Genomic DNA, 23,971 nt, shown 5'->3' with positions numbered 1-23,971 from the left:
ATGCTGTTTCTTGACATGGATGTTCATTTACGGCTTATGCACTCACTTGCACTGAGGAAATAGTTATCGAACACCCCTCAAGAGAAATTACTGCCTATCTCAGGATTGGGGGTTGCAAATAGTGCTTCTGACTTCCTGCTTGAGAAGGAAAGATTTCCAAGCTTGACTCTTCCTGCCAGAATTCAGAATTGCCTTTATTTCAGCAGGCAACTGAGCTTGTTCCCTAGGTCTCCATTTCATTTGTGTACTTGTCGGGGAAATAACCACAGAGTAAGTTCAAAGGGAAACTTTCCCAAAGATTTCAGGGAATACTGGATACACACAGAGAGCTTGGAGCATATCGAAAAATATGGGGAATAACTCTCAGCTTACTCAGGTCTAGGTAGTCTCCTTGACGGAACAGACTAAGGGGATACCTGGCACCTGTCCGTGTGGCAAGTGCTTTCTTGGACCACTACCAGCAGCGTGCCTTGCCCTGGCAGCGGTGTTTCATTGCAATCCAGCCCTAGAGGCGAACTCCTAACATCCAGACCGAGGACATCATAGTGGTTCACCTTGTTGACATCATGCTGCTTTTCTTAGAGAACTGCAAGGGGAAAGAACCTGGGTGTCTTGGTAGAACACCCATGCTTAATTAGGGACATAAATCTTGGGAAAAAACTGTTCATTCATCGAAGTTCTTGGGGGTTGGTATACCTCTCCCCATAATGAAACACAAATTGCACTTGTCCCCCAGTCTACCCTCTCCACCCCACTGTGCATGAAGTATGGTAGGCTTCTTCAAATCCTGGCGAAAGCACTCACATTTGGGTACATTGCTTAGAGTGCTCCAAATGCCTTTACTGGGTAGACCTCACACCTACTGGCCTTGAGCAGAAGATTCTCTAGAAGGTACCACTGTCTATAGTGGGCCAAACCATATTTGAAACTTATTAAGAATCAGAAAAGACGCTAGTGGGAGTTCCTGTTGCGGCTCAGTGGTAACGAACCTGACTAGTATCCATGAGGACTCGGGTTCAGTCCTTGGCCTTGCTCAGTGGGTTGAGGATCCGGTGTTGTTGTGAGCTGTGGTGTAGGTTGCAGACGAAGCTCAGATCTAGTGTTGCTGTGGTTGTGGCACAGGCCAGCAGCTCCGAGTTGACCCCTGGCCTGGAACTTCCACATGCCTCAGGTGCAGCCTCAGAAAGACAACAACAGGAGTTCCCGTCGTGGCGCAGTGGTTGATGAATCCGACTAGGAACCATGAGGTTGCGGATTCGGTCCCTGCCCTTGCTCAGTGGGTTAATGATCTGGTGTTGCCGTGAGCTGTGGTGTAGGTTGCAGACGTGGCTTGGATCCCGCGTTGCTGTGGCTCTGGCGTAGGCCAGTGGCTACACCTCCGATTCGACCCCTAGCCTGGGAACCTCCATATGCCGTGAGAGTGGCCAAAAGAAATAGCAAAAAAGAAGAAAGAAAAAAAAAAAGAAAAAGAAAGACAACAACAAAAAAGACCCTGGGGAGTTCCTGATGTGGCACAATGGGATTGGCAGTGTCTCTATAGCACCAGGACACAGGTATGATCCCTGGCCTGGAACAGTGGGTTAAAGGATCCTGGAGTTCCTGTCATGGCTCAGCGGAAACCAACCTGACTAGCATCCATGAGGATGCAGGTTCGATTCCTGGCCTTGCTCAGTGGGTTAAGGCTCCTGCATTGCCAGGAGCTGTGGTGTAGGTTGTAGAGGTGGCTTGGATCTGTCATTGCTGTGACGGTGGTCTAGGTCAGTGGCTACACTCCAATTGATTCCTAACCTGGGAACCTCCATATGCCATGGGTGTAGCCCTAAAAATAAAAATTAAAAAAAAATAAAGGATCCAGCATTGTTGCAGGTGTGGCGTAGGTTGCAACTATGGCTCAGATCTGATCCCTGGGTTGGGAACTCTACATGCTGCGAGGTTCCCTGGTGTTTCTGAGCAAGACTGCCCATCAGGTTAACTATCAGGATTCTACCAGAGATTAGGCATTCTTCCATGGGGCACTACATAACTGCAACCTGGACTGGGTGTGATCTGATAGTTTACCTGTGCACCCAGCAGCACTCTACAATCTACCAGATGCAGGTACAAAGGGGACTGGGCTTGAGTTAATGCTGAAGGTATTAGTAAATTGACTATTTGTGCCTGAACCAGTAAGATGGCTATGGATGGACAACAAAAATGTTGAAGGTTGGTTTACAGGTGGCTCTGCATGATATACTGGCATCAGCAGTGAATGCTAAGGAGTTATAGCCCCATGCAGGGCACTAGTGAAGGAAAAACTATAGTTTCAAGAAGGTATGACACTGGTCTCCTGTACCTGAGGACAGATACCTTGTCTGCATCCTGACAGAGGGGCAGGAACTTGGCAAGAATAAAACTTGTCTTTCCAAAACAAGCCCCATGTCCCATGCGAAAGCTCACGCAAGGCTTCCACTGCAGGGTACCACCAGGTGGCTCACTCCTCACAACAAACCACAATGTGTGCCTACTGGCTTTCACCCCAGAAACTATGCTGAGCACCTGAAATCCAGGACTCCACTGAGCTACACCTGGGCTCAGTGCCAGGGAAGTTATTACCAGCCTGAGGAGGGAGGCCACTGCTCTCAGGGTGCAGGGCTTGGGGAATGGGTCCCAGGCACTATGATAAACACTGGCCCTTTGCTCTTGCACCTCTATTACCTGCTTCCCTGCTTGAATGTGAGGGACTGTCCGCATATATTCCCTAAAGGGTTTTCATTCTTGAGGGTCTAAGACCCCATCCACAACATGGGAGTTAGGGAAAGAAACTAGATTCTGTTTTTCCCTCTGGTGGTATCTGGCCAAGTTTCAGTGAATGATGGCAAAGGGACATTAAGCTCTGGCTCAGAGCAACATTTCTCTTACTGATCCTAGATGTTCCTTGAGGGCCTGCATCTGAATCAGGGCCATGGAGCTGAGCTTTAATCACAAGTACTTCTAGTATCCATAGGGTTTGCTCCAAGTGCTTGACAAGTCACACTGACCTCATCAAGGTGAACCAAGACCCTGCCATCACCACGTTGGTGTGTGGTCTAAGACGGCACTGCCAGGGTAAATGCAGTCACTGAAGTCAAAGGTGGAGAGACCACCAGAAAAATGGGGTCTTCTTGCCTGTGTGTCCTGGGCACACAAGACCTTGGCCCGTAAAACCCAGGGTCAAGCAGAAACAGCACTTTGGTCAATGGTTACTTTGTGTCTGTTACTTGCTCCCAGTTGAAGCCTGAGAGCCCTAGATCAAGGTGTCAGCAAGCTTCTCTAAGAAGTCATATAACAGTATTTTAGACTTCGCAAGTCACATGATCTCTGCTATAACTACTCATCTCTGCCATTGTAGTGTGAAAACAGTCAATGACTAGGTGTAGCTCTGTGCCAATAAACTTTATTTACAAAAAGAAGTAATGGGCCAGATTTGGCCCATGGACTGCAGTTTGCCAACCACTGTCCTTGATGATACTCAGATGACCTGGCTGCCTAAGGGGACTATGGCCTAACCTGCTCCTCTGTAAGATGGAAACTTCTAAGGTCTGGTGCTTGGCTGAGAATCATACATGGGTATGGAACAGGGCACTATGTGAGGGAATTTCTAACCAATTGGTGGGTGTTAAGTACCAAAGTGAGGGCTACAGTGGAATCCGTAGAGCCTCCTCCTTCATAAGAAACACCAACTGCTTTATTCCAGATCAGGTACGACACTCCAATCCCTCCGCCCCTCAACACACAATGGTTCCTGGGTGGGCACTGTCCTTACTGGGTCCTTATGAGCCCTTTTGCTGGGGCCTGACAACCAGCCCCTCTCTGGTGATGGCCCAGTTGTAGCTCTTTGGGGAGTCCAACGCTTCTTCCACCCGTGCCTCCAGGTTCTCTCGAGTGATGAAGGTTTTTGCCTCCTCCTATTGGAAGAGAGAAAGACAGCTGAATGGGAGCCCCCAGCACACACCTGCTGGCTTTAGCCCACTGAAGGCGGGGCTCCAGCTCCCCTGTGGGAAAGGTGTTTGGTCCAGGTCCTTTGAATGCTCCACTGACTTTCCAGTGAAGAACATCAGGCAGCTTGGCCACATTCAGCTTTCTTAGATAATCATGCCTTGGACACTGCCCAAAACCCAGGTACACCAGCTGTGACAATCCACTGGGTGGAATCAGTCCCTCAGTGTTGCCTGGGTCTCTCAATTTCTTTCAAACTGACCTTCTCCCTCTATAATTTAAATCTCATCCATTCCTGCTAGGTCATTTCTTTTTTGTCTTTTTGGGGCTGCACCTGAGGTATATGGAGGTCCCCAGGCTAGGGGTCAAATCAGAGCTGTAGCTGCCAGCTTACACCACAGCCACAGCAATGCTGGATCCAAGCCGCATCTTCGACCTACACCACATCTCACGGCAACCCCGGATCCTTAACCCACCGAGCAGAGCCAGGGATTGAACCCATCCTCATGGATACTAATCGGGTTCATTAACCACTGAGCCACGACGGGAACTCCACACTGGATTACTTCTAACTGGTCTCCCTGCTCTTAAGTCCCACATGTGACATCCGAGCCCAGAACGTTTAACCCCTCAGTGACTTTTTTACCCTTGTGGCAAAAAACAAACTTCTTGGGGAACAATGCAATGCCAACTCTCACCTTCGGCTTTTTGTGTCTGATAGACACTCACCCTGCACTGCTTCTCTCCTAAAGCCTCACCTGCTACTCCCCTCTCAAGACTCAAAGACACTCTGCACGTAGTTAGAACCTCCCCCCCCCCCCGCCAACACCTGTGGAGTTCTTGGCCTGCAGCCCCACCCTCGGGAGACGGGACCCACCTGCAGTTGCAGCACTTCCTGCTCCTTGAGCTGCGCCCAGGCCTGCGCCTCTCGGGCGTGCAGGACGGCCTCCTCGGCCTGCCGCCGCTCCTGCTCGAGGGCCTCCTGCCGCAGCCTGGCCAGCCTGGGAGGGGTGAGAAGCCGAGGCTGAGCGGGGCTGGGGGGGGAGTCTCCCGGACAAGCCAGGCGGCCCCGCCCCGCCCCACTCACCGCAGCTCGTACAACCGCTGGTTCTCCGCCTGGTTCCAGGCCATCAGCTCGCGATGCTCAGCAGCGTCCTCCTGCGCCTTGCGCTCTGCCTGGACCCCGGCCCGGGCCTCATGCAGCTTCTTGCGCACCTCGGACATGAACTCCAGCCTGGGCGGAGACGCGCCCAAAATTGGCACTCTCTTCGCCCGCCCGCTCGCTCGCCCGCCCCAACACACACGCCGGACAGCGACGACGGCCGCCGCCCCCTCCGTCTCACACACCTGAGCGCGCGCACCGTCTGGCGATACTGGCGGTAACGCTCGGTCAGCACAAAGAACTCCGTAGGATCCACCGCTGGCGGAGTCGCCACGCGCCCGACTTTGGACTTAGCCGGCGGGTCGTGGCGGGTCTTGCGGCCGCGCGCGGGGACCAGAAGCGGGGCCGGGAGCCGGCCCGCAGGCCGCGCACCCAGGCCGCCCAGCACGCGCAGCATGGCGAGGCCTCCCCGCCTCCGGCGAGCCGCAAGGCTTCATGGGTGTCCGGAAGTGGCGCGCGAAGCACCACGGGACATGTAGTCCGGCGGCTCTACCCCCACCCTCAGGAGCCCGCTGACACCTCAGGCTGCTCTCGCCTGCTGTGTCCTCCCTGCTGGGTCCAGTCCCGCCCCATGTCCCCGGCCCGCGTCTCTCCAGCCGCACGCGGGAATGGCTGTCAGTAGGGGTGGAAGAGAGGGGACAAACGAAAGAAGATGCAAAAACTCAGGGAACTTCACACCTTTATTGGAGGGCAGCGGGGCGCAGCGGTCGTGGTCGGTTCTGTGGGAGGAAGGGGCGGTCATTCCACTGGATGCTCTGGTCATCTGACCACCGAGCTGAGGCCTTGCCCACGCCCTCCTTTCCTTCCCGTCCCGACTAGGCCCAGCTGCGTGGGATCGGCCGCCGGCCGGCGGGTGTTCCCCGCTCCCACTTCTTGCGGACGCACTGTTGCCTCCTAGAGGACACAGCGTGCAGGTTCTCCAGCTTCGTAGGCGTGGAGGTATAGCTCACCTTAAACCTGAGCTCCTACCATCTTATATTTGGGGATAAGGTTTTGCCTGCCTTACAGGAATTTACCTTTCTCCTTTAGTTAAGATGCTCCCAAGGGGCACTTTAAAATACAATTTGCAAGACAGTAATAAACCACCTCCCTACACCTGTTTTTCGCTATTGGCCTTGGGGAGCTCTTGAGTCATTCCTAGTGCAGCTATCAGTAACCAGCTGGTTTTCAGGGCCCTACAGCTAAGTGTAAGGTCGCACCCCTCACTTTCCACTGGCTGCCGGCCTGCGCACCTGGAGACACAGTGGTTTCTCCAGACTGTCAAGAAGTCTGGGGAACCTCATTACTGCCACTGTCTTATTTATGGAGGTTTTTAGTAGTTACCTCCTGCTCCACTAGTAACTTATTTGCTTTAATCTATTATCTCATCATAAACTGTCTAGATTTGGGGGTACTGAATAGCAGGTGGCACCAATAGCTGGGCCAAGGGATATCTCAGTGGTATCTTGTTCCTTCCATCCCCAACCCCTCCCTGGCCAGTGCTGGGGGCCTTGCGCCCTACTTACCAGCAGTTTCTGCACCAGGTGCTGCTTCCCACGGAGAAGCCACTGGACCATGGTCTTGCCCTCCCAGGGTACAGTGTCCTCAGGGGGAGCCAGGGCATTGCTTGGGAGGCTATGAGCAATTTGGCCTGGGCTGCCTGCTGCAGTGCCCAGAACCCTTCCTTAGAAGGGAACTAAGCCTGCAGCCTAACCCTCTCAGCACCCCCTCCCCCCGCGTGTGTGCCAAGGTTCAAGGTAGGCAAAGGAGCCCCAGCCAGCACCTTCTTCTTCCCACTTGAGATCCTTCAACCCACCTGGGAGCCTAGGAGCATGCTGGGGTTCCTGGGATGAGCTAGAGGCTCGCTTTCCTCCAGGGTACCAGCCATGGGACCAGTGCTGAGCCTTTGAGGATCCAGGATGTGTGGTCAGCAGCAGCAGCAGCAGGAGGCCTAGCCCAAAGCTGGCCATGGCAGGGCTGCCCCCCTGGACAGTGGACAGCACTCAAGGAGTCTGACACCCCCATACACACCCCCTTCCCCTTCCTCCAAGGTCCCTTTGGACAACTGGCACTTCGGGGGCAGCTTTAGCATTTCCTAATGTCCTCCCTTCTGCTATTGTTTCTCATCCCAGACTACAGGGGTCCAGACCCTCGAGGTCTCCTGGGAAAGAGACTCCTCCCACCTTTGCCAGCAGGGGGCCCTCCCCAGTAGGTCAGGCCCACCTTTTCTCCCTTCAGGGCTTCCAGGAGAGAAGTTTGGAGAGGGGGAACAGACTCTGGTCAGGGGAGTTCTCCAAGAGACATGCAGCAATGTAGGGGTACTTGGGCACCCTGTGCTGGGGACCTGATTGACAGACCCCTTGCCCCTTTTCTCTGTGGGTTTCATGGCAATTAGGGATGTGGAATGCATGTGTGGTGGTTACAGGGGCAAGCGCCTCCTACCCCTTGCTCCTCTCACGCTAGGGAAGGGCAGCAGGCACAGGAATAGCGTTGTTGGGGAGAGAAGCGGGACAGGGGGCTTCTCTAGGCATGGGTCAGGGGTAGAGGGACGGGGAAGAGGAGCAGGGTGCCATGCACCCAGAATGGAACTCTGTCCTGGAACCCCAGCCCTTGGGGAGGGCAGCCTTTTCACTCACCAAGGGAGAGCTGTGGATGAAGTGGCTCCTTGAGGTGGCTCTCCAAGGTTGCAGTGGAACCCAGCCAGTCGGCCCCAGGCTTTATGGATCAAGCAGTTCCACCCCCATGGACGCCAGTGACGTCTCAAAGAGGAGAGGGGGAGCAGCTCGCCACCAACCCCCTTCCCATCCCAACATATGCATAGCTGCTGGCCCTGGGGTCACCAGATAGATGCTCCCTCCTCATGTCTCAGAGGTCTGGTCAGAGGACTGCTGCTTCAGCCTGGCCCCTGAAGTCTCATCTCCCCACTTTCCTGACTGCATTCTCAAGCTCCTGCCCTTAGGTCCTCAGAAAGCCTTCAGAGCCCTCTCTGACCCCCAAAATTGTGGCCCTGAGAGGCAATGCTTGGGGTCTCCTTGAGTCCCACTAGCTCAGGGCACTCCCCGATACAAACAGGGGGGCCTAAGAGGCCTGTTAAAAGGTCTGGGGAGTGATGACTACCCTTCCTGTGGGCCTGTTTGCCACCTGTAAAAGGGGTTGTGGGCATGGTCCTCATCTGCACATCTGGGCGCCAGGGCTGGGGCACTCCAGGTGGAAGCAGATATGCTGGGGCCTCTCTCTCCTTCCAGCCAGCCCATGTTAAGGGGGTGGCGTAGCCTCTGTGGGTCTATGAGCAGGAGGTAGGAATAATTTGGCCCCTGAAGGTTCTGACCCCTCCCCATCCTGTGCTCAACCCAGGACCACATTCATGGATTTGGGTACGGGTGCCCTGGAATGCTACAAACAGGCTCTCATCTGCGTCAGCTCAGCTTTCTAACGTCAGTGATCAGTCTCTGGGGGCAGAGGCCAGTTTACAGGGTTAATAGCCAATTTCTGCTTTTGGACTGCAATTTGAACAGCAAACACAAAGGGCTGGCGCTGGGCTGGGCATCATGATGAGCAATCATTGGGAGAGCAGGTGTGCTAGAGTCTGTGGCAGAGATGGGGGAGGGGATGGCATAACAGGCATTACAGTTGGTCTCGGGCACCTAGACTTCAGCTGCTCAGGCAGGAGGCACATGTGAATTTCCAGACTGACTCACCTGGAATGAATGGACTATGTGATCAGTTAAATTATTTTGAAAAAGACTGTCCCTTCATTCACTGGTTAACCAAGTAATTTTTAGGAAAACATTTGCTTTGTGGTTTAATGAAAATGATTCTTTGGGTTCAGTAAACTATCTCAGTTTTGGTTTGGGTTTACAGAATTTTATTCAAAGGCCCTGGTATTTATTTTGAAAGAGGAATGGGTTGTCTTTATTTTTTCTATAATTTGATTGTGGTTCTTCCTGAAAAATCCAAACACAACAACTAAGCTTTCCAGGCCAATCTCTGGTCCCTCTCTTCCTGGCAACATACGTAGCCTTTCAGGAACATTTGCCAGAACTTTCTAGACTAAAAACTCTGGAATGCATCCTTGAATCCCTCTCAGCAGGGCACAGAATGCCATTTGTTCACCATTATGCTCCAACTCATCCTTAGCCCCAAGGTGATATCATTCCAATCTGGGGGCTGCTGTAGTCAGGTAGGAAGGCAGAGGGTTTTTCTTTTTGGTCTTTTTTAGGACTGCACCCACGGCATATGGAGGTTCCCAGGCTAGGGGTCTAAACTGAGCTGTAGCCGCTGCCCTATGCCAGAGCCACAGCAATGCGGGATCCGAGCCACGTCTGTGACCTACACCACAGCTCATGGCAACACCGGATTCTTAACCCACTGAGCGAGGCCAGGGATTGAACTCACAACCTCATTGTTCCTAGTCGGATTCGTTAACTACTGAGCCACGATGGGAACGCCGAGCAGAGGTTTTGAGTTGAATTCTCAGGTGCTGTGGGAGCACAGAGGCCTAGGTGAAGGATGGAGACTTAGCTAGAGTCATGGCAACAGGGCAGCACTGGGTGCTCCAGGGCAAGGAAGAAAATGGAGAAGAGCCAACACAGGAGCTGCCAGGGGACTTGTGGGGCTGGGGCTGTTGGAAGTGGGGATGGGGACGGAGAATGCTGGAGGCTGCACAAAAGGGTAGTGGGCTTTGGAGACTGGGTGAACCCCTGGGTGTGGGGAGTCTGAGACTGGTGTCTCTAGACACCTGTGGAGTCACACTAGGAAGCAGGATATGTGGACCTGGAGCTCAGGGTCTGAGGAAGCCTGAGGGTCGACAACATACAAACTGCAGGAAGGCTGCCTCTGAAGAAGGGGACTGTGCAGGAAAAGCTACAGAGTGAGGATAAAAGTCAGGAGGCAGTCACCACACTGGACCTCTGAGGCTTAGCACTGAGGATGAAGGGGTCAGAAAGGAATAGGTGGGAATGGAGGAACTTGGGCTTGGGAAAGTGCCTTTTTTTATTTTTTTATTTTTTTTTTAAAAGGACAAGCATTTGGGGCAGGTGAGGGTAGAGGATGAAGGAAAATCCAGGTCAGAGCCCATCTGATGAAGTGAGGCCGCAGAGTGTGGCAGGCCACAGAGGCCTGGTGTATAGTGGGCACTGGATGCTACTCTTCCCTCCTGAGAACTCTCAGCCCTGCTCTCGCCCTCCACCCCCCACCCCCCCACCGGGTCACAGCTGACTGGCTGAGGGGTGGGCACAGGAGGAAGTGGTCGCCCCTGCCTTTCCCGCACAGTTGAGCTCTGTGAGCCCCAATACACTTCCCTTTGAGCCTAGATTCAACTCGACTCCTATTGGGTTTATGTCACTTGTGACCATGTGAGCCGTGAATCATACAGGAAAAGAGGTGAAGAGAGAGAGGCGAGCCATACCTTGTAAGCTGAGGGAGAGAAGGGAAGCAAAGAGCAGAGATAAGTCCTGCTTGAAGATGTCTAGCAACCAGGTGATACTGAAAATACTGGCCTATTCACCAACCAAATGGGCACAGACCCCAGCTTAACACCAGCCGGGGCAAAAAGGGGGAAGGCAGCCTGCAGGGAGGTGGGGAGGCAGTGCAGGGTGTACGAATGCCTCCCCTGTGTGATCACCATGTGGCTTGCTGACCCAAGGCTACTCTCCTGCATCTGCCTGGACTTGGTCACCCAGAGGCACCAGCAGTTAAGGAGACGGTTTTCTTCCTAAGATGGCACTCCTCTCCAGAACTTCCTTAGATTCTTATCTTCACTTAATTCATTCATGCTGCTGCTGCTTTTTTTTTTTTTTTTTTTTTTTTGGTCTTTTTAGGGCTGTACCTGCAGCATATGGAAGTTCCCAGGCTAGGGGTTGAATTAAAGCTACAGCTGCCGGCCACGGCCACAGCCACAGCCACAGCAACATGCCAGATCTGAGCCATGTTGGTGACCTACACCACAGCTCACGGCAACGCTGGATCATTAACCCACTGAGCAAGGCCAGGGATCTAACTTGGATAGATGGATATTGGTCACATTTGTTTCTGCTGGGCCACAATGGGAACTCCCATGCTTCTTTTAAAACTACTGACTCTTAGGAGTTCCCTGGTGGCTCATCAGGTTAAGGATCCAGTGTTGTCACTGCTGTGGCTCAGGTTATCACTGTGGTGGGTTTGACCCCTGGCCTTAGAACTTCTGTATGACGTGGGTGTGGCCAAAGAAATCTTTTAATTAAAAAAAATAAAACTACCGACTTTGGGGTTTATTTCCCCTTGGAGTGCCTCACTTCTTACAGAAGGATCAGAGTACCTCTACTGACCTACACTACTCACCTCTTAACAAGCTGTCTGTCACAGTGCCCCTGCTTCCTGCAGAGATCTTGACTCTGTGGCGCAGAACTTGGCTCCCACCTTGTCTTTGTTTGCCTGGACTCTCTAGTGCTGCTCCACTCATCTTTCCTCCTTTTCAGACATCTGCCTTCCCAGCATTCCTCGGGTCCAGTTCAAGTCCACCTCCTCAGGAAGCACGGCAGGTGGCACTGATCTTGGAGCATGCCTCCTTGGAGCAGGCAGGGGTGTCACTTCCCAGTCATAACAGCCCCTGAGGTGTCCCAGGCCCTCCCTGCTCCTCAAATAAAGGCTTTGAGGGCTGCAAGGTTCTCTCAGCCCTGCACTGACAGCCATGGCAACCAGATTCCTCTCCTGTTCCCACGAGCTGATCATGAGGACACAAGGCCACGGACAGACCCACCCTCTCAACTGTGCCCCCAACTAAAGACCACATTTATCAGCACTCTTTGGAGCTCAGTGTGGCCTTAGGACTTGGTTTTAGCCAAGGGGATATGAGGGGAAATGAAGAGTGCACCTTCTGCTTCATGTCCTTGAAAAATGAAGGTGCTTGCTCATGCTCTTTCAGCTTCTCCATGGGAAAAGACAGTGACCTCAACCGTGAGGTTGAGAACATCCTAAGGCACACTGAGACCACGAGATGGAGGACACTGGGTCTCTGAACTGGGCGGACTGTTACATGAGAAATAAAGGAACATCCACTTTATTAAGACACTCTAACATGTTAGGCTCAAAGTCAAGGTGGGGTCTAAGGCTCCCACCATTTTGGTCTCTGGATGGGAGGCACTTCCACACAGCGGTCCTGGAAATGAGGACAGATACACAATAGAAGCTGTTTAGCACAGCAAGTGTAGATGTCAATGCTTACTCTGGACAGAGCAATGTGATCCACAGAGTTCTGCAACAAAGCATCAAGGACTGGAGAGGTCACACTGACCTCAGCCCAAAGCCGAGCCACCCCTCTCTCCGCCACGCCTCGGTGCTTAGGGAAACGGTGAGGACCCTGGCCATCTTGCCCAGGGAGCGAGCCTGCCTGGGACCACAGTACCAAAGACATGTGGCGGGTGAAAGGAGGGTCCTGGGAACTACCTAAGAGCTGGAGGAAAAAGGAGTCAGGAAGACTGTGGCCTTTCTGTGGCCAGCTGAGATAGAACAGTAACAGCAGGGCCAGGAGTGGCCCAGAAGAAGCCCAGCCCTGGTAGGACTGCCCCGCCCCAGACAAAGGGAGAGACAGTTCCTCAGGGAGTCAAAGCTTTTATTACCTGATAATCCCTAGTGTGGTGCCAGAGGTACCGCTCTGGTCCCTTTACCCCTCATGGTGGGATGTGGGGGGTTCAAGAAGGGGGCAGGGATGAGGAGGGGAGAGATTATTTACAGAGCAGGGAGGGGACAGTGGCCTGAACTGGGGGCAGACTGGGACAACCAATTTCCTCAAGAGCTCTGATACCTTTGTGCTTTTTTTCTTAGTTGATGCCTAGGTACCTGGAACCAGGTTTTGCGTTTCTTCTTTAGGAAAAGATGTATAAACCAAAGAACACTAGAGCCCAATTTCCAGGCAGAGGATTTCACGATATCAATCCAAACATCACACTATTTAATTCCCCAATAAAACATTGGAAAAAGGACTATCAGTGCTAACACATTTACATATAAAATCTCCACCTAATAGGTAATAGAAGCCTATGTACCAATTTCTAAAACAGTTATAAGATATATACACAATTTTGGGTATATTAACAAAACAGAATATTACAAAATATTAAAGGCAATTCTCCTGTCCATGGCCTCATCGCCTCTTACTTGAAGTTGGCATAATCTGAGAATGCGTCAATATATTCCTGCACCACCTTGTAGCAGAATTCATACTGTTCCTGGAGAGTGAAAGGTGGGGGAAAAGGCCAGGGTTACTGAAGATAGCAACGTACATGCAGCTCCTGACCAGACCCATTTTTTAAAAAACAGAAATTAAGAGGAAACGAATGTTTCTGGATTTCCACCTGAGCCCCGATCTGCCTGCCAGAGTTGTGACAGCATTCCCTTTCTGGGCTGAGTGCAGCCACCTGCTACAGAGAACAGCGACTGGACATGCACACGGTGGTCCTAGGCCTGCAGAGGTCAGACATGAGCTCATTTCTGTCCCCACACTCAGTGGTTACTGGTCATGTAGACTGTAAAGGGGGCCTGAGCAGAGAAGAGGAGGTACGCCCGAGTCTTCCCCACCCCAGGACCCATGGAGGGTCTCTCCCGGGGCGGGGGGCACGTGAGCACCCCATTCTAGCCTTCACAGAAGCCACGTGCATCTCTTAGCGGTGTGGGCCTACATGTGTCCCCACTGCTCTCCTGCCTCCCAAAGCTCATGCTGTTTGACTAAGGCACTATGGGGAAGGATAAGTCTGGTTAGTCTTTTGATTACCAGATGGAGCCCTCAAAAGACCGCCCCCCCCATGCCCATGTTGGCACTGGCAGAGAAGAGCTGCAGATGATGTGGTGGCACGGATAAAGATGCAGGGAGCATACCAGTGTCTGGACCATATGTGGCCTCTGCAGCCGCAGGCTCTTGACGGTCTGGAAGACATCCAAAATCCCTTCCGCCTTCACTCGTTCTAGGACTGTGCTTAGGGCACAGAAGGTCCCTGTCCGTCCTGCCCCCGCACTGGAACAAAGCAGATATACTTATTACACCTGCAATGGCTCTCTGCCAATGTGTTGAGTGATAGTGGCATTGAGCAAAGAAAGGCTGAGGCTGGTGCTCCCAGGAAGGTCTGTCATCCCTGGAGCTACTGGGATTGGGGGCAGGAGCCCCGCACTCTGGGGAGGTGTGTGCACCCCTGCTCTCCTTCCTGCACGGCCCACTCTGCTTGCTGAGGGGCTCACTTACAGGCCAGTGGTGAAGAACTTTAAACCCCACCCCAACCCCTAGCAATGAGGCTTCGCTGTCTACCTACAAACAAGCCTGGGGTGCCTTGACCTGCGGCTCACTCATGTCAAGAGTTCTAGTCCTCTCTTTCCTGTCCCTCAGCCGCATTTAGCTGTATGGTGCAGGGTTTGCCAAGACAGTGTGAGCAAGGGAGAGAGGAGCATGGGAGATCACTAATAAGGATCTTCTCATGTTTACTGTCCATTTGCATCAGCTGATGTACTTTGCCATTTTTTCTAATTCTTTTTTTTTTTTTTGGCTTTTTAGGGCCGCACCCTGCGGCATATGGAGATTCCCAGGCTAGGGGTCGAATCGGAGCTACAGTTGCTGGCCTACACAACAGCCACAGCAACATAGGATCCGAGCCGCGTCTGCGACCTCCACCTCAGCTCATGGCAACGCCAGATCCCTAACCCACTGAACAAGGTCAGGGATCGAATCTGCATCCTCATGGATCCTAGTTGGGTTCATTAACCGCTGAGCCATGACGGGAACTCCCTGCCACTTTTTCTTCTTAAAAACATTTTTAAAATGATTAATTTTTACGTAGGTAATAAATTAGCATAGTTCAAACTTCAAAAAGGTCCAAACAGTGAAAAGTCTTCCTATTCCACTTCTTCCCCTGTCTTTTCTCCTGGGAAACAACCAATGTCATCAGGTCTTTATGCGTCCTTCCACAGATCACTGACGCATATACCAACATAAACATACACATATTCTTTTTCTGTCTTCCACTGCTTTTCTTACTAAGCAATAAATCTAGAGGATTTTTCCATATCAGCACGTAAACAGATTCCTAATTTACTTTCTGAAGCTTTGTAGTATGAGATATATCAGAGCTTACAGAACCAGTCCCCTATTAATACATGTTTAGATTATTTACCACCTTCTACTATTATAAGCAGTGCTTCAATTCTTGTAATTACATATTTCATTTTAGCCATTTGAAGAACATGTACTGGATACATTTCTAGAAGTTACTTGTTAATTTTTTTTTTTTTTGGCTGTGCCCATGGCATGCAGAAGTTCCCAGCAGGGATTGAACCCATGCCACTGCAGTTAGCCAAGCCTCAAGAGTGACAACACCGGATCCTTTAACTGCTACGCCACCAGGGAACTTCATCCTTTGTTCATTTTTCTATCTTCAAACCCAATTTGTAGGAATTTTAAATATTTTCTTACTTCCTCTTTAAAAGAGATTTCCCCCTCTATAATTATAAAAGCCACACTCACGGTACATTTTTTTTCTAAAATGCAATCTCAAACAATGTGTCCCAAACACCCGCCCCGCCACGGGTCCCCTTACTATCTTCATTCCATCAGTGACATCGGCCATTACCCAGCCTCACACCTAGGAGACACCCTTGATTCCTCTTTTTTTCACAACTCTGTTCCTAGTCTTGTTCATTTTTTTTCAAACTGTTTTTCAAAATAGTTGCCCTTTTCTCTTTTCCTGTGTTTCTGAAGGAGGCCAGGCCTCATTCCCACATTGCCCAACTGGTCTTCTCCACTGTCATTCTCCCCTGCTGTTCTCCTGTGCCCCATCATCACCTCAAATGCTCCCCTACCCCATAGCCTAACTCAGGGAATGTGGTTCCCTTGCACTTAACGTGTGAAATTCAAGGCTAGGCGTCAAATCAGAGCTGTAGCTGCTGGCCTACACCACGGCCACGACAACACCAGGATCTGAGCCATATCTGGGAACTACACCACAGCTCATGGCAGCACCAGATCCTTAACCCACTGAGTGAGGCCAGGAATTGAACCCACATCCTCATGGACACTAGTCAGGTTTGTAACCCACGGAACCAAAATGGGAACTCCTCCAAGGTCTTTTCTTATCATCTGGGTCTGTCCTGGTCATCAGACCTGATTGCCATGTGCTCACCAAGACCCTGTTCTTATCTGGCTTTCCTCACTGCTACATGCCCCGCCCCCCCCAGTCTGCCTCTCACGGCTTGCTCTCTCTTCCCCCCGAGGGCTGGGGTGCGCGTACCTGCAGTGCACAGTGATGGGGTGGTTTCCCGACTGCTGCTGCTGCTTCTGCACGGCTGCAATGATGCTGATCATGCCTTTTCCATCGCTGGGGATGCCCACTTCAGGCCAGCCATGGAAGTGGAACTGCCGGATCTGCCGGCTCTTGTTCTCCTTTGGAGGAAGGAGGATCAGAGAAGGAGGGGCAACCCTGCTTTCCCTGTGGAAGGGGTCCACCCACTGGGCATCTTACCCTGGTGTTGGTAACCAGGAGGTCCCTGACGGTATAACTCTCACATTCCTCCTCCTTCTTCAGCTCCACTGTGATGTCTCCATAGGACACCAGTCCATCAGAGGGCCAGTACTGGGCACACTTCTCCTGGGGGACAAATGGGAGCAGTGAGGGGTTCAGAATTTCACACACAGTAAAGGCAGGACTGCCCGATGAGCAGCCTGCTCCTCTCAATACAGCCACTTCTCACACCAACACACTTCTTCCCCAAGGGATCAAATACTCAGAGGGGCTATTCCATTACTAAACATCACTCCAATTAACTTCTTTTTTTTTTGGTCAGTTTTGGCCACACCGTGGGATATGGAGCTCCTGGCCAGGGATCAGATCAGAGCCACAGTTGAGACCTAAGCCTCAGCTGTGGCAATGCAGGATCCCTAACCCACTGTGCCGGGTCAGGGATTGAACCCACATCCAAGTGGCTCCAAAGACGCCGCTGATCCCATTGCGCCACAGCAGGAGTTCCTCCAATTCTGATCCTCACCAGGACATCTATATTTAACAACTTGATTCCACTACTGGAGACAATCACTTAACCTTTTGCTGTTACTTATTTATAGTCTAACTTGCAACACTGACAGGGTCTGTGAAGAACTCTGACCATCAGCTCGCAGCTGCATCCAATACTCAATGGCAGGCGGAGGAAGAGGAAGAATGAATGTCTTTGTTGCAATTCTTCTTTTTTTTTTTGGCTCCTTTGGGATGTTCCCACATTTTATAGTTGCTTATATATGTTCGACTGCTAACCCAGAGAAACTGACCCACTCACATTCCCACCCTGCCAAGATGTGTCACCACAGCCCAGTCCGCACTATGCTTTCATCCCTTTCCTCTTTCATACTTTCATCTGCAGTGGCACCTTAGAGTCGCTAGTACTTGCATTTCTGTCCTTGTTAATGAGCAGATAGTGTACCGTTGTCTCTGTCTGCACCTGACTCGGTTCCCTCTACAGTTTGTTGTGGGCAGGGGCCGCCTCTTCATCTTTGTTTTTCCAGGACCTCTGCACCCTGCCTGCATCTGGGAGGCTCTCAATAAGTATCTGCTAAATGAATGCGTTTAATGTCTGCAGAACAAACCAGGGTAAAAGTACATCAACAAAACACAGTTATGCGGTCCCTTTCTTCAGAGCATTTGGCAGAGTGGATCCTAGATACTTCACTGTTAGCAATTTAAAAATACTCAACCACTCCTAGGCTTAAGTCCTAATTTTGCCCCAAATAAAATGTAACTCAAAAAAAAGAAAAAAAGAAAAAAGACACTAAACCATAAATGTACTGATCCATTAGAAGCTTCCGAGGGCAAGAGCTACTGCTCGTTTCACCAGCCCAAGGAAGAGAGAAGCACAAGGCATGGTGGTAGGTAGACGGGAATGGGCTTCACTCAACTGACCACAATCCTGGCCAATGGGCAGGACAATTTGTGTGCACATGTCCTCTTTCTCCCTACTTCTACCCCGGGGAAGGTTTCCGACCTCTGTGCCCTCACTAGGTCTGCTTCAAGGATGGAATCTGACTAGACAGAGTTTGAGGTCTTCACTGCGTCACTTTTCATTACAGGGCAGTGGGCTGAGATGTGCTCGCCATTCCAGTTTTTCTGTCTGCTCTCTGGACCTGCTCATCCCAGATTCAGAGGGTGGAAATGCGTGGGGAACCTCACGTGGTCCTTGGTTGTACTTCCACCAGGGCTTATCAGAGAGGGAGGCTGGCTGGCCTTTGTTACTCAGGTGTACACTTCCCCCAAACCTCTCACCTCAGTGTTGTTCTTTTTTACGGCCAAACTCATGGCATATGGAAGTTCCCAGTTGAGGCGTAGACTCTGAGCTGCAGCTGCCAGCCTAGCCACAGCCATGGCAACACCGGATTCTGAGCCACATCTGTGACCTACCCCATAGCCTGTGACAACGCCATATCCTTAACCCACTGAGGGAAGGCCAGGGATTGAGTCTGCATTCTCGAAGAGACAATGTCAGGCCCTTAACCCACTGAGCCACAATGGGAAGTCCATTAGTATTGTTCTTTTTTTTTTTTTTTTTTTTTTAATCTTTTCTAGGGCCGCTTCCTGCGGCATATGGAGGTTCCCAGGCTAGGGCTCTAATTGGAGCTGTAGCCGCTGGCCTACATCAGAGCCACAGCAACGTGGGATCCGAGCCGCATCTGTGACCTACACCACAGCTCACAGCAACGCTGGATCCTTAACCCACTGAGCAAGGCCAGGGATCAAACCCGCAACCTCATAGTTCCTAGTCAGATTCGTCAACCATTGCGCCACGATGGGAACTCCTAGTATTGTTCTCAATGATAGGTGAAGACCTATAAAGTATGTCTGTTGATTAGGTACATGATACTAATCTGGGAAGAACAGCTAATGAGTTAAATGAATAAACAAAAAAAAATCTTGACATAATAGAATATCAGGGTGAGCAAATATGTATAAAGCCTGAATCAAGGTTAAAATAAACAAACTGCCCAAGTACAGAATGGGGAAGGTGTAGCCTGGAACAACTGATGTAAAAAACATACTTAATTCTTCCTCCCCTCACCCCAGCCCAGTCAGTCCACCCCTTCATCATCTCTGGAGCAGACCGCTTCTCACCAGCATCACTACTGCAGCTTCCTCTCTGCTTCTGCCTCGCTCATTTCTAATCTGTACTCACTGTAGCCAAAGAGATTTTTAAGAGTGCACAAATCTGATTCTGTCAAGGGTTCTTAAACTTCTTTTATAAAATCCAAACTATGTTTTAGAAGGACCTTTATCCCCAGGCTCTTGATGGCCTCTCCAGCTCATTCTCTCCATCCTGACGTGTGAAGTTATGCACCAGGCATCATGAAGCACCCATTTATTGCACCGTCATCCTCAGCAGAAAGAGCTTGAAGGTAATAAGACTGTCTGAACAGACTGGGCCACCGATAATACTGAGGGCTGGGGTGGGAATGGAGAGAAAAAGAGGGACCCAGGAGACAGAAAGTGCTCAGTAGAGGTTGCGAGATTCTGACTCAGGAATAGTGTTAAGAGATTTGCTACAGTGAATGGGAGCTGGCCTGGGGGCCTCTAAGGTCTCTGTATATTCTGAGTTTGCAGACAATTCTAATTTGTAATTGACTCAAGGGCTTTTTCCTTTAAAAGTTTTTCTTGTTATTAAATGGCCTTGGTTTTGTTATTTCTCAAATTCTACAGCTTTCTTGGTGTGGTCAGCAAAGAGGTGACCCATCTGGCTTGGAAGGCACTCTTTTCTTAGGGACACTCACACAAATGCCACATCAGAGCCTGTGTGGCTATGCATCCCTCATCTCACTAGCTCTGTCATGGCTGTGGAGGTGGGTGCAGAGGGCATGCACAGAGCTAGGCTTGGGGAGACCACACTCAGAAGTGAGAGGGTGTAAACGGAGTTCCCATCGTGGTGCAGTGGAAACGAATCTGACTAGGAACCATGAGGTTGCGGGTTTGATCCCTGGCCTTGCTCAGTGGTTGAGGATCTGGCATTACTGTGACCTGTGGTGTAGGTCGAAGATGCAGCTCGGATCCTGCATTGCTGTGGCTCTGGCGTAGGCCAGCGGCTACAGCTCCAATTAGAGCCCTAGCCTGGGAACCTCCATATGCCATGGGTACAGCCCTAAAACGACAAAAAGACAAAAAAAAAAAAAAAAAGAGAGAGAGAGGGTGTAAATGTTCTGGGAATCGAATGGAAGCTCAGACAGTCTTTCTTTTTCTTTTTTTTTTTTTGTCTTTTTGCCATTTCTTGGGCCACTCCTGCGGCATATGGAGGTTCCCGGGCTAGGGGTCGAATCGGAGCTGCAGTTGCCAGCCTACGCCAGAGCCACAGCAACGCAGGATCCAAGTCGCGTCTTCGACCTACACCACAGCTCACGGCAACGCCGGAACCTTGACCCACTGAGCAAGGGCAGGGATAGAACCCGCAACCTCACGGTTCCTAGTCGGATTCGTTCACCACTGCGCCACGAAGGGAACTCCAGACCAGTCTTTTTTATTTGGTTTGTTTATTGTGCTTTTTTAGGGGTTCCCAGGCTAGGGGTCAAATCGGAGCTGCAGCTGTTGGCCTATGCCACAGCCACAGCAACTCAGGATCTGAGCTGTGTCTGAGAAACTACACTATGGCTCACAGCAATGCTGGATCCTTAACCCACTGAGCGAGGCCAGGGATCAAACCTGCCTCCTCGTGGATACTATTTGGATTCATTTCCGCTGCACTACAATGGGAACTCCTCCGATTAGTCTTGAGAGAAGCTACTTACTGGCTGCTCTCAGACACCAAGTGGCTGGGTGGTATTGTCTGAAAATGGTTCTTTTTCTTTTTTTGGCCACACCTGTGGCATGTGGAAGTTTCATCTGTCGATGGACATTTAGGTTGTTTCCATGTCTTGGCTATTGTGAATATGCTGCAGTGAACATCATGTGAAGTTTCCAGGCAAGGGATCGTACTCCTGCCACAGCAGTGACCCAAGCTGCTGCAGTGACACCACTGGATCCTTAACCCACTGCGCCACAGGAGAACTCCATGAAAACGGCTCTTTGAATAGTTTAAAGTCGAAGAAAAAGCCCACCATACCCTCTTAGCTCCCCCTATGCCCTTTTCCACTTGTCCCTGGTGTCCAACAGCTCAGGACCTTTTTGAGCTCACCTGGCCTCTCTCCTCCAGTTCTGTCAGCATCACGATAGAGCAGGATTTCCACTCCCAGATCATTCGCCAGAAGTCCTCAATCGTGTGGAGAAGAGGGCCCTGGCTGGCAATGTAGGAGTCCTTCTGCCGGTAGCCCTATACAGGCCAGGTCAATGGTAGGAGTGAGATGGTTTGATCAGGAAGAAGCCAGTAGAGAAGACAGGCCACTGGGAGGGGATGAGGGCTGTTTGGAGGTAGGCAAACACACCCAGGCAGGGCTCCCCTCTGGGCAAGCACCAAACCCTGGCTGGTATGCTGGTCTCTTTGTATGAGGGCGAGGGAGGGGGTGCTGGGGCTAGGATGGAGAAAGCAGGAATGGGAAGGACCAGAGGTTAGTGTTTTCAGCCTCTGGCTGCGGCCTGTGCTGTGAACTTTTCCTCCAGCCATTACACTCGTGTTTGCCCTCTGTTCCCCCACCTTCTGCCTTCAGGGGCCTGACAGACCTAGTATGCAGGGAGGGTCTAGCAGTTCTGTATTTGGTGACTGACTCAAAGACCATCCTTCCAAGCACTGCGAGGGCAGCAATGCAAGGCCTAGTGAATCTCCTTGGAGTGTTGGGAGCTCGGGGGACACCACTTACGTCAATGAAGGATGCGTTCACGTAGTCTGTGTTCTCCTCACCCCTCTTAACTGGAATGATCACCCTGTTGAATTCATCTGCAAGAAGGACAGCAGCTTGTGGTCCCCCAGAATCACCGGTCCTTCCCTCCCTCTCCTTCCTTCTCTCCTCCACCCCCAGGCCCTGGGCAGCTATAATTCCAGCTGGGCAACAATATGCCTGTTCCTAGCCCAGGAAACAGAAAGCCTCTGGCCTTCTTGCTCTTTCCAGAAGCCACTCAAGAACTGGGAGCAGTTAGAGACAATGCCATAATTCTTGTCTCAAGCTCTTCTTTAACTAGCACCTGAGAAGTGGAAAGGGGGAAGGGCGAGGAGAATGGCTCACTGGGCTTTGGGGTGGGGAGAAGGCTCTTACATGGAATGATCTGTAAAACCCGGTTCTTCTTCATATTGGCTGGAAGGTTTCCGGTCCGCATCTTGTCATTCTGGATTTTGATGGATGTCAATTTCTGAATTGGGCAGGGGAGGGGAAAATTACTGTGCTCAGTAACTGAACTTGACAAGATTATGTCTGTCACTGGATCTGCTCCAGGCCACACTGGCTGCATACAGCTCTTCTCACCAGAGCCCCGACCTCCATTTCCACAGGTTATCAGAACACTTTTCTCCCGTATTTAAGGTCAGTGAATAGTAAGCCAAGAGTGTTTGAGAAACACTGCTTTCCTGGCTCCTGTGGACCATTCTGGGATTCCCTTAGGCTGGAACTTTATGATTCTGGATTTTTTTTTTTTTTTTTTTGTCTTTTTAGGGCTTCACCTGTGGCATATGGAAGTTCCCAGGCTAGGGGGCAAACTGGAGCTACAGATGCTGGCCTACATACACCATAGTCACAGCAATGCCAGATCTGAGCCTCATCTGTGACTTTCACCACAGCTTGCGGCAACCCGATCCTTAAACTACTGAGGCCAGGGATCCAACCCAAGTCCTCAGCATACTAGTTGGGTTCGCTACTGCTGAGCCACAGTGGCAACTCCTGGAACTTTATGATTCTGGAGCAAAGAACCTGGTTTTATAGGAGAGAGAGTGCCTTTCTTCTTCTCTATCTGCTATTGTAGTCCTGGAGGCTTAGATTTTTTTTTTTTTTTTTTTTCCAAAAACAGCCACACCTACAGCATATGAAAGTTCCCAGGCTAGGGGTCGAATCAGAGCTGCAGCTGCAGGCCTACGCCACAGCAACAGTAACTTGGGATCCGAGCTGTAACTGTGACCTATGGCTGTAGCTTGTGGCAATGCTGGATCCTTAAACCACTGATCAAGGCAAGAGATCAAACCAGAATCTTTAGAGGGACTATGTCAGGTCCAGGTCCTTAACCTGCTAAGCCACAATGGGAACCCCTGTCTTAGATTCTTTAGGAAACCTCATTCAAATGTTCTGAACCCGACTCTAAGGTTCCTTCTCGATCTTTGCCACTCAAAGTGTAGCCGCTAACCAGCAGCATCAGCCTCATCTTGTTATATATATATAGAATCTCAGGCCCCAACTCAGACCTGCTGAATCAGAACCTGCATCACAACAGGATCTCAAAGTAATTCATGTGCACATGGTAGCCTGAGGAGTACTTTAAGGAAGAGGTCTTCCCCATTCCAATCCAGAATCTCTTGCTTCTGGGAGCACTTTTATTGATGAGAGCACTTTGAGAACTACCGTCTAGAATGCAGGGGCCAGCAATCTATGGGTCCAGGCCAAATGTGTTCTGTTGACTGTAAATGAAATTTCATGGAAACACTGCCACATTCTTTTGTCACATAGTGTCGGTGACTGCTTTAGTGCTACAACAGCAGTGTTAAGTAACTGCAACAGAGACCGTACAGCCCGCAAACCCAAAAATATTTAATTATCTCGCCCTTTAAAGAAAAAGTTTGCTCTTGCGGTACATTATGATTATCTGGGAGGGGGAGCTGAGGGACTTAAAAAAATACCACTGCCAGTCCCCTCCCCTCCTTAACACAACCCAAGTGATTCTAACATGAAGGATGGGTTGAGGATGACTAAGGTGTGAGCAAGAGGCCGGAGACTCATCTCTTTCACCACCCACATGCCTCGCAAGGGGATTCACCATTTGTTGG

At 50.9% G+C, this 23,971-nt stretch overlaps 3 protein-coding genes across 4 annotated transcripts in view; all 3 read right to left on the bottom strand.

The window, feature by feature from the left end:
• Positions 1–3,681: 3,681 nt before the first annotated feature.
• On the bottom strand, positions 3,682–5,547 carry MRPS26 (mitochondrial ribosomal protein S26). The gene is made up of 4 exons (XM_047771474.1): positions 5,302–5,547; positions 5,042–5,188; positions 4,832–4,955; positions 3,682–3,923 (listed from the first exon to the last, which is right to left on the bottom strand). The coding sequence occupies exons 1-4, from the start codon at positions 5,511–5,513 to the stop codon at positions 3,789–3,791; spliced, it is 618 nt and encodes a 205-aa protein (XP_047627430.1). The 5' UTR covers positions 5,514–5,547; the 3' UTR covers positions 3,682–3,788.
• Positions 5,548–5,661: 114 nt separating this feature from the next.
• LOC125122754 (progonadoliberin-2) lies at positions 5,662–8,626 on the bottom strand. Its single transcript, XM_047771475.1, has 2 exons — positions 6,912–8,626; positions 5,662–6,779 (listed from the first exon to the last, which is right to left on the bottom strand). Exons 1-2 carry the CDS (start codon positions 7,063–7,065, stop codon positions 6,484–6,486), a joined length of 450 nt encoding a protein of 149 aa, XP_047627431.1. The 5' UTR covers positions 7,066–8,626; the 3' UTR covers positions 5,662–6,483.
• Positions 8,627–12,666: 4,040 nt separating this feature from the next.
• Positions 12,667–23,971, bottom strand: part of PTPRA (protein tyrosine phosphatase receptor type A) — a 159,682-nt gene continuing 148,377 nt past the window's right edge. For both annotated transcript variants that reach the window (XM_047771473.1, XM_047771472.1), the window contains 7 exons: positions 22,260–22,353; positions 21,867–21,943; positions 21,248–21,382; positions 16,573–16,698; positions 16,342–16,493; positions 13,946–14,081; positions 12,667–13,299 (listed from right to left, as the gene is read on the bottom strand). In XM_047771473.1, the coding sequence (XP_047627429.1) occupies positions 13,225–13,299; positions 13,946–14,081; positions 16,342–16,493; positions 16,573–16,698; positions 21,248–21,382; positions 21,867–21,943; positions 22,260–22,353 (795 nt within the window). In that variant the 3' untranslated portion in view covers positions 12,667–13,224. The remainder of the gene's footprint in view (positions 13,300–13,945; positions 14,082–16,341; positions 16,494–16,572; positions 16,699–21,247; positions 21,383–21,866; positions 21,944–22,259; positions 22,354–23,971) is intronic.

Source organism: Phacochoerus africanus, chromosome 3 (assembly GCF_016906955.1).
Source record: "Phacochoerus africanus isolate WHEZ1 chromosome 3, ROS_Pafr_v1, whole genome shotgun sequence".
NCBI lineage: Eukaryota > Metazoa > Chordata > Mammalia > Artiodactyla > Suidae > Phacochoerus > Phacochoerus africanus.
The sequence above is the reverse complement of the archived record's forward strand: the minus strand, read 5'-3'. Positions and strand labels throughout refer to the sequence as shown.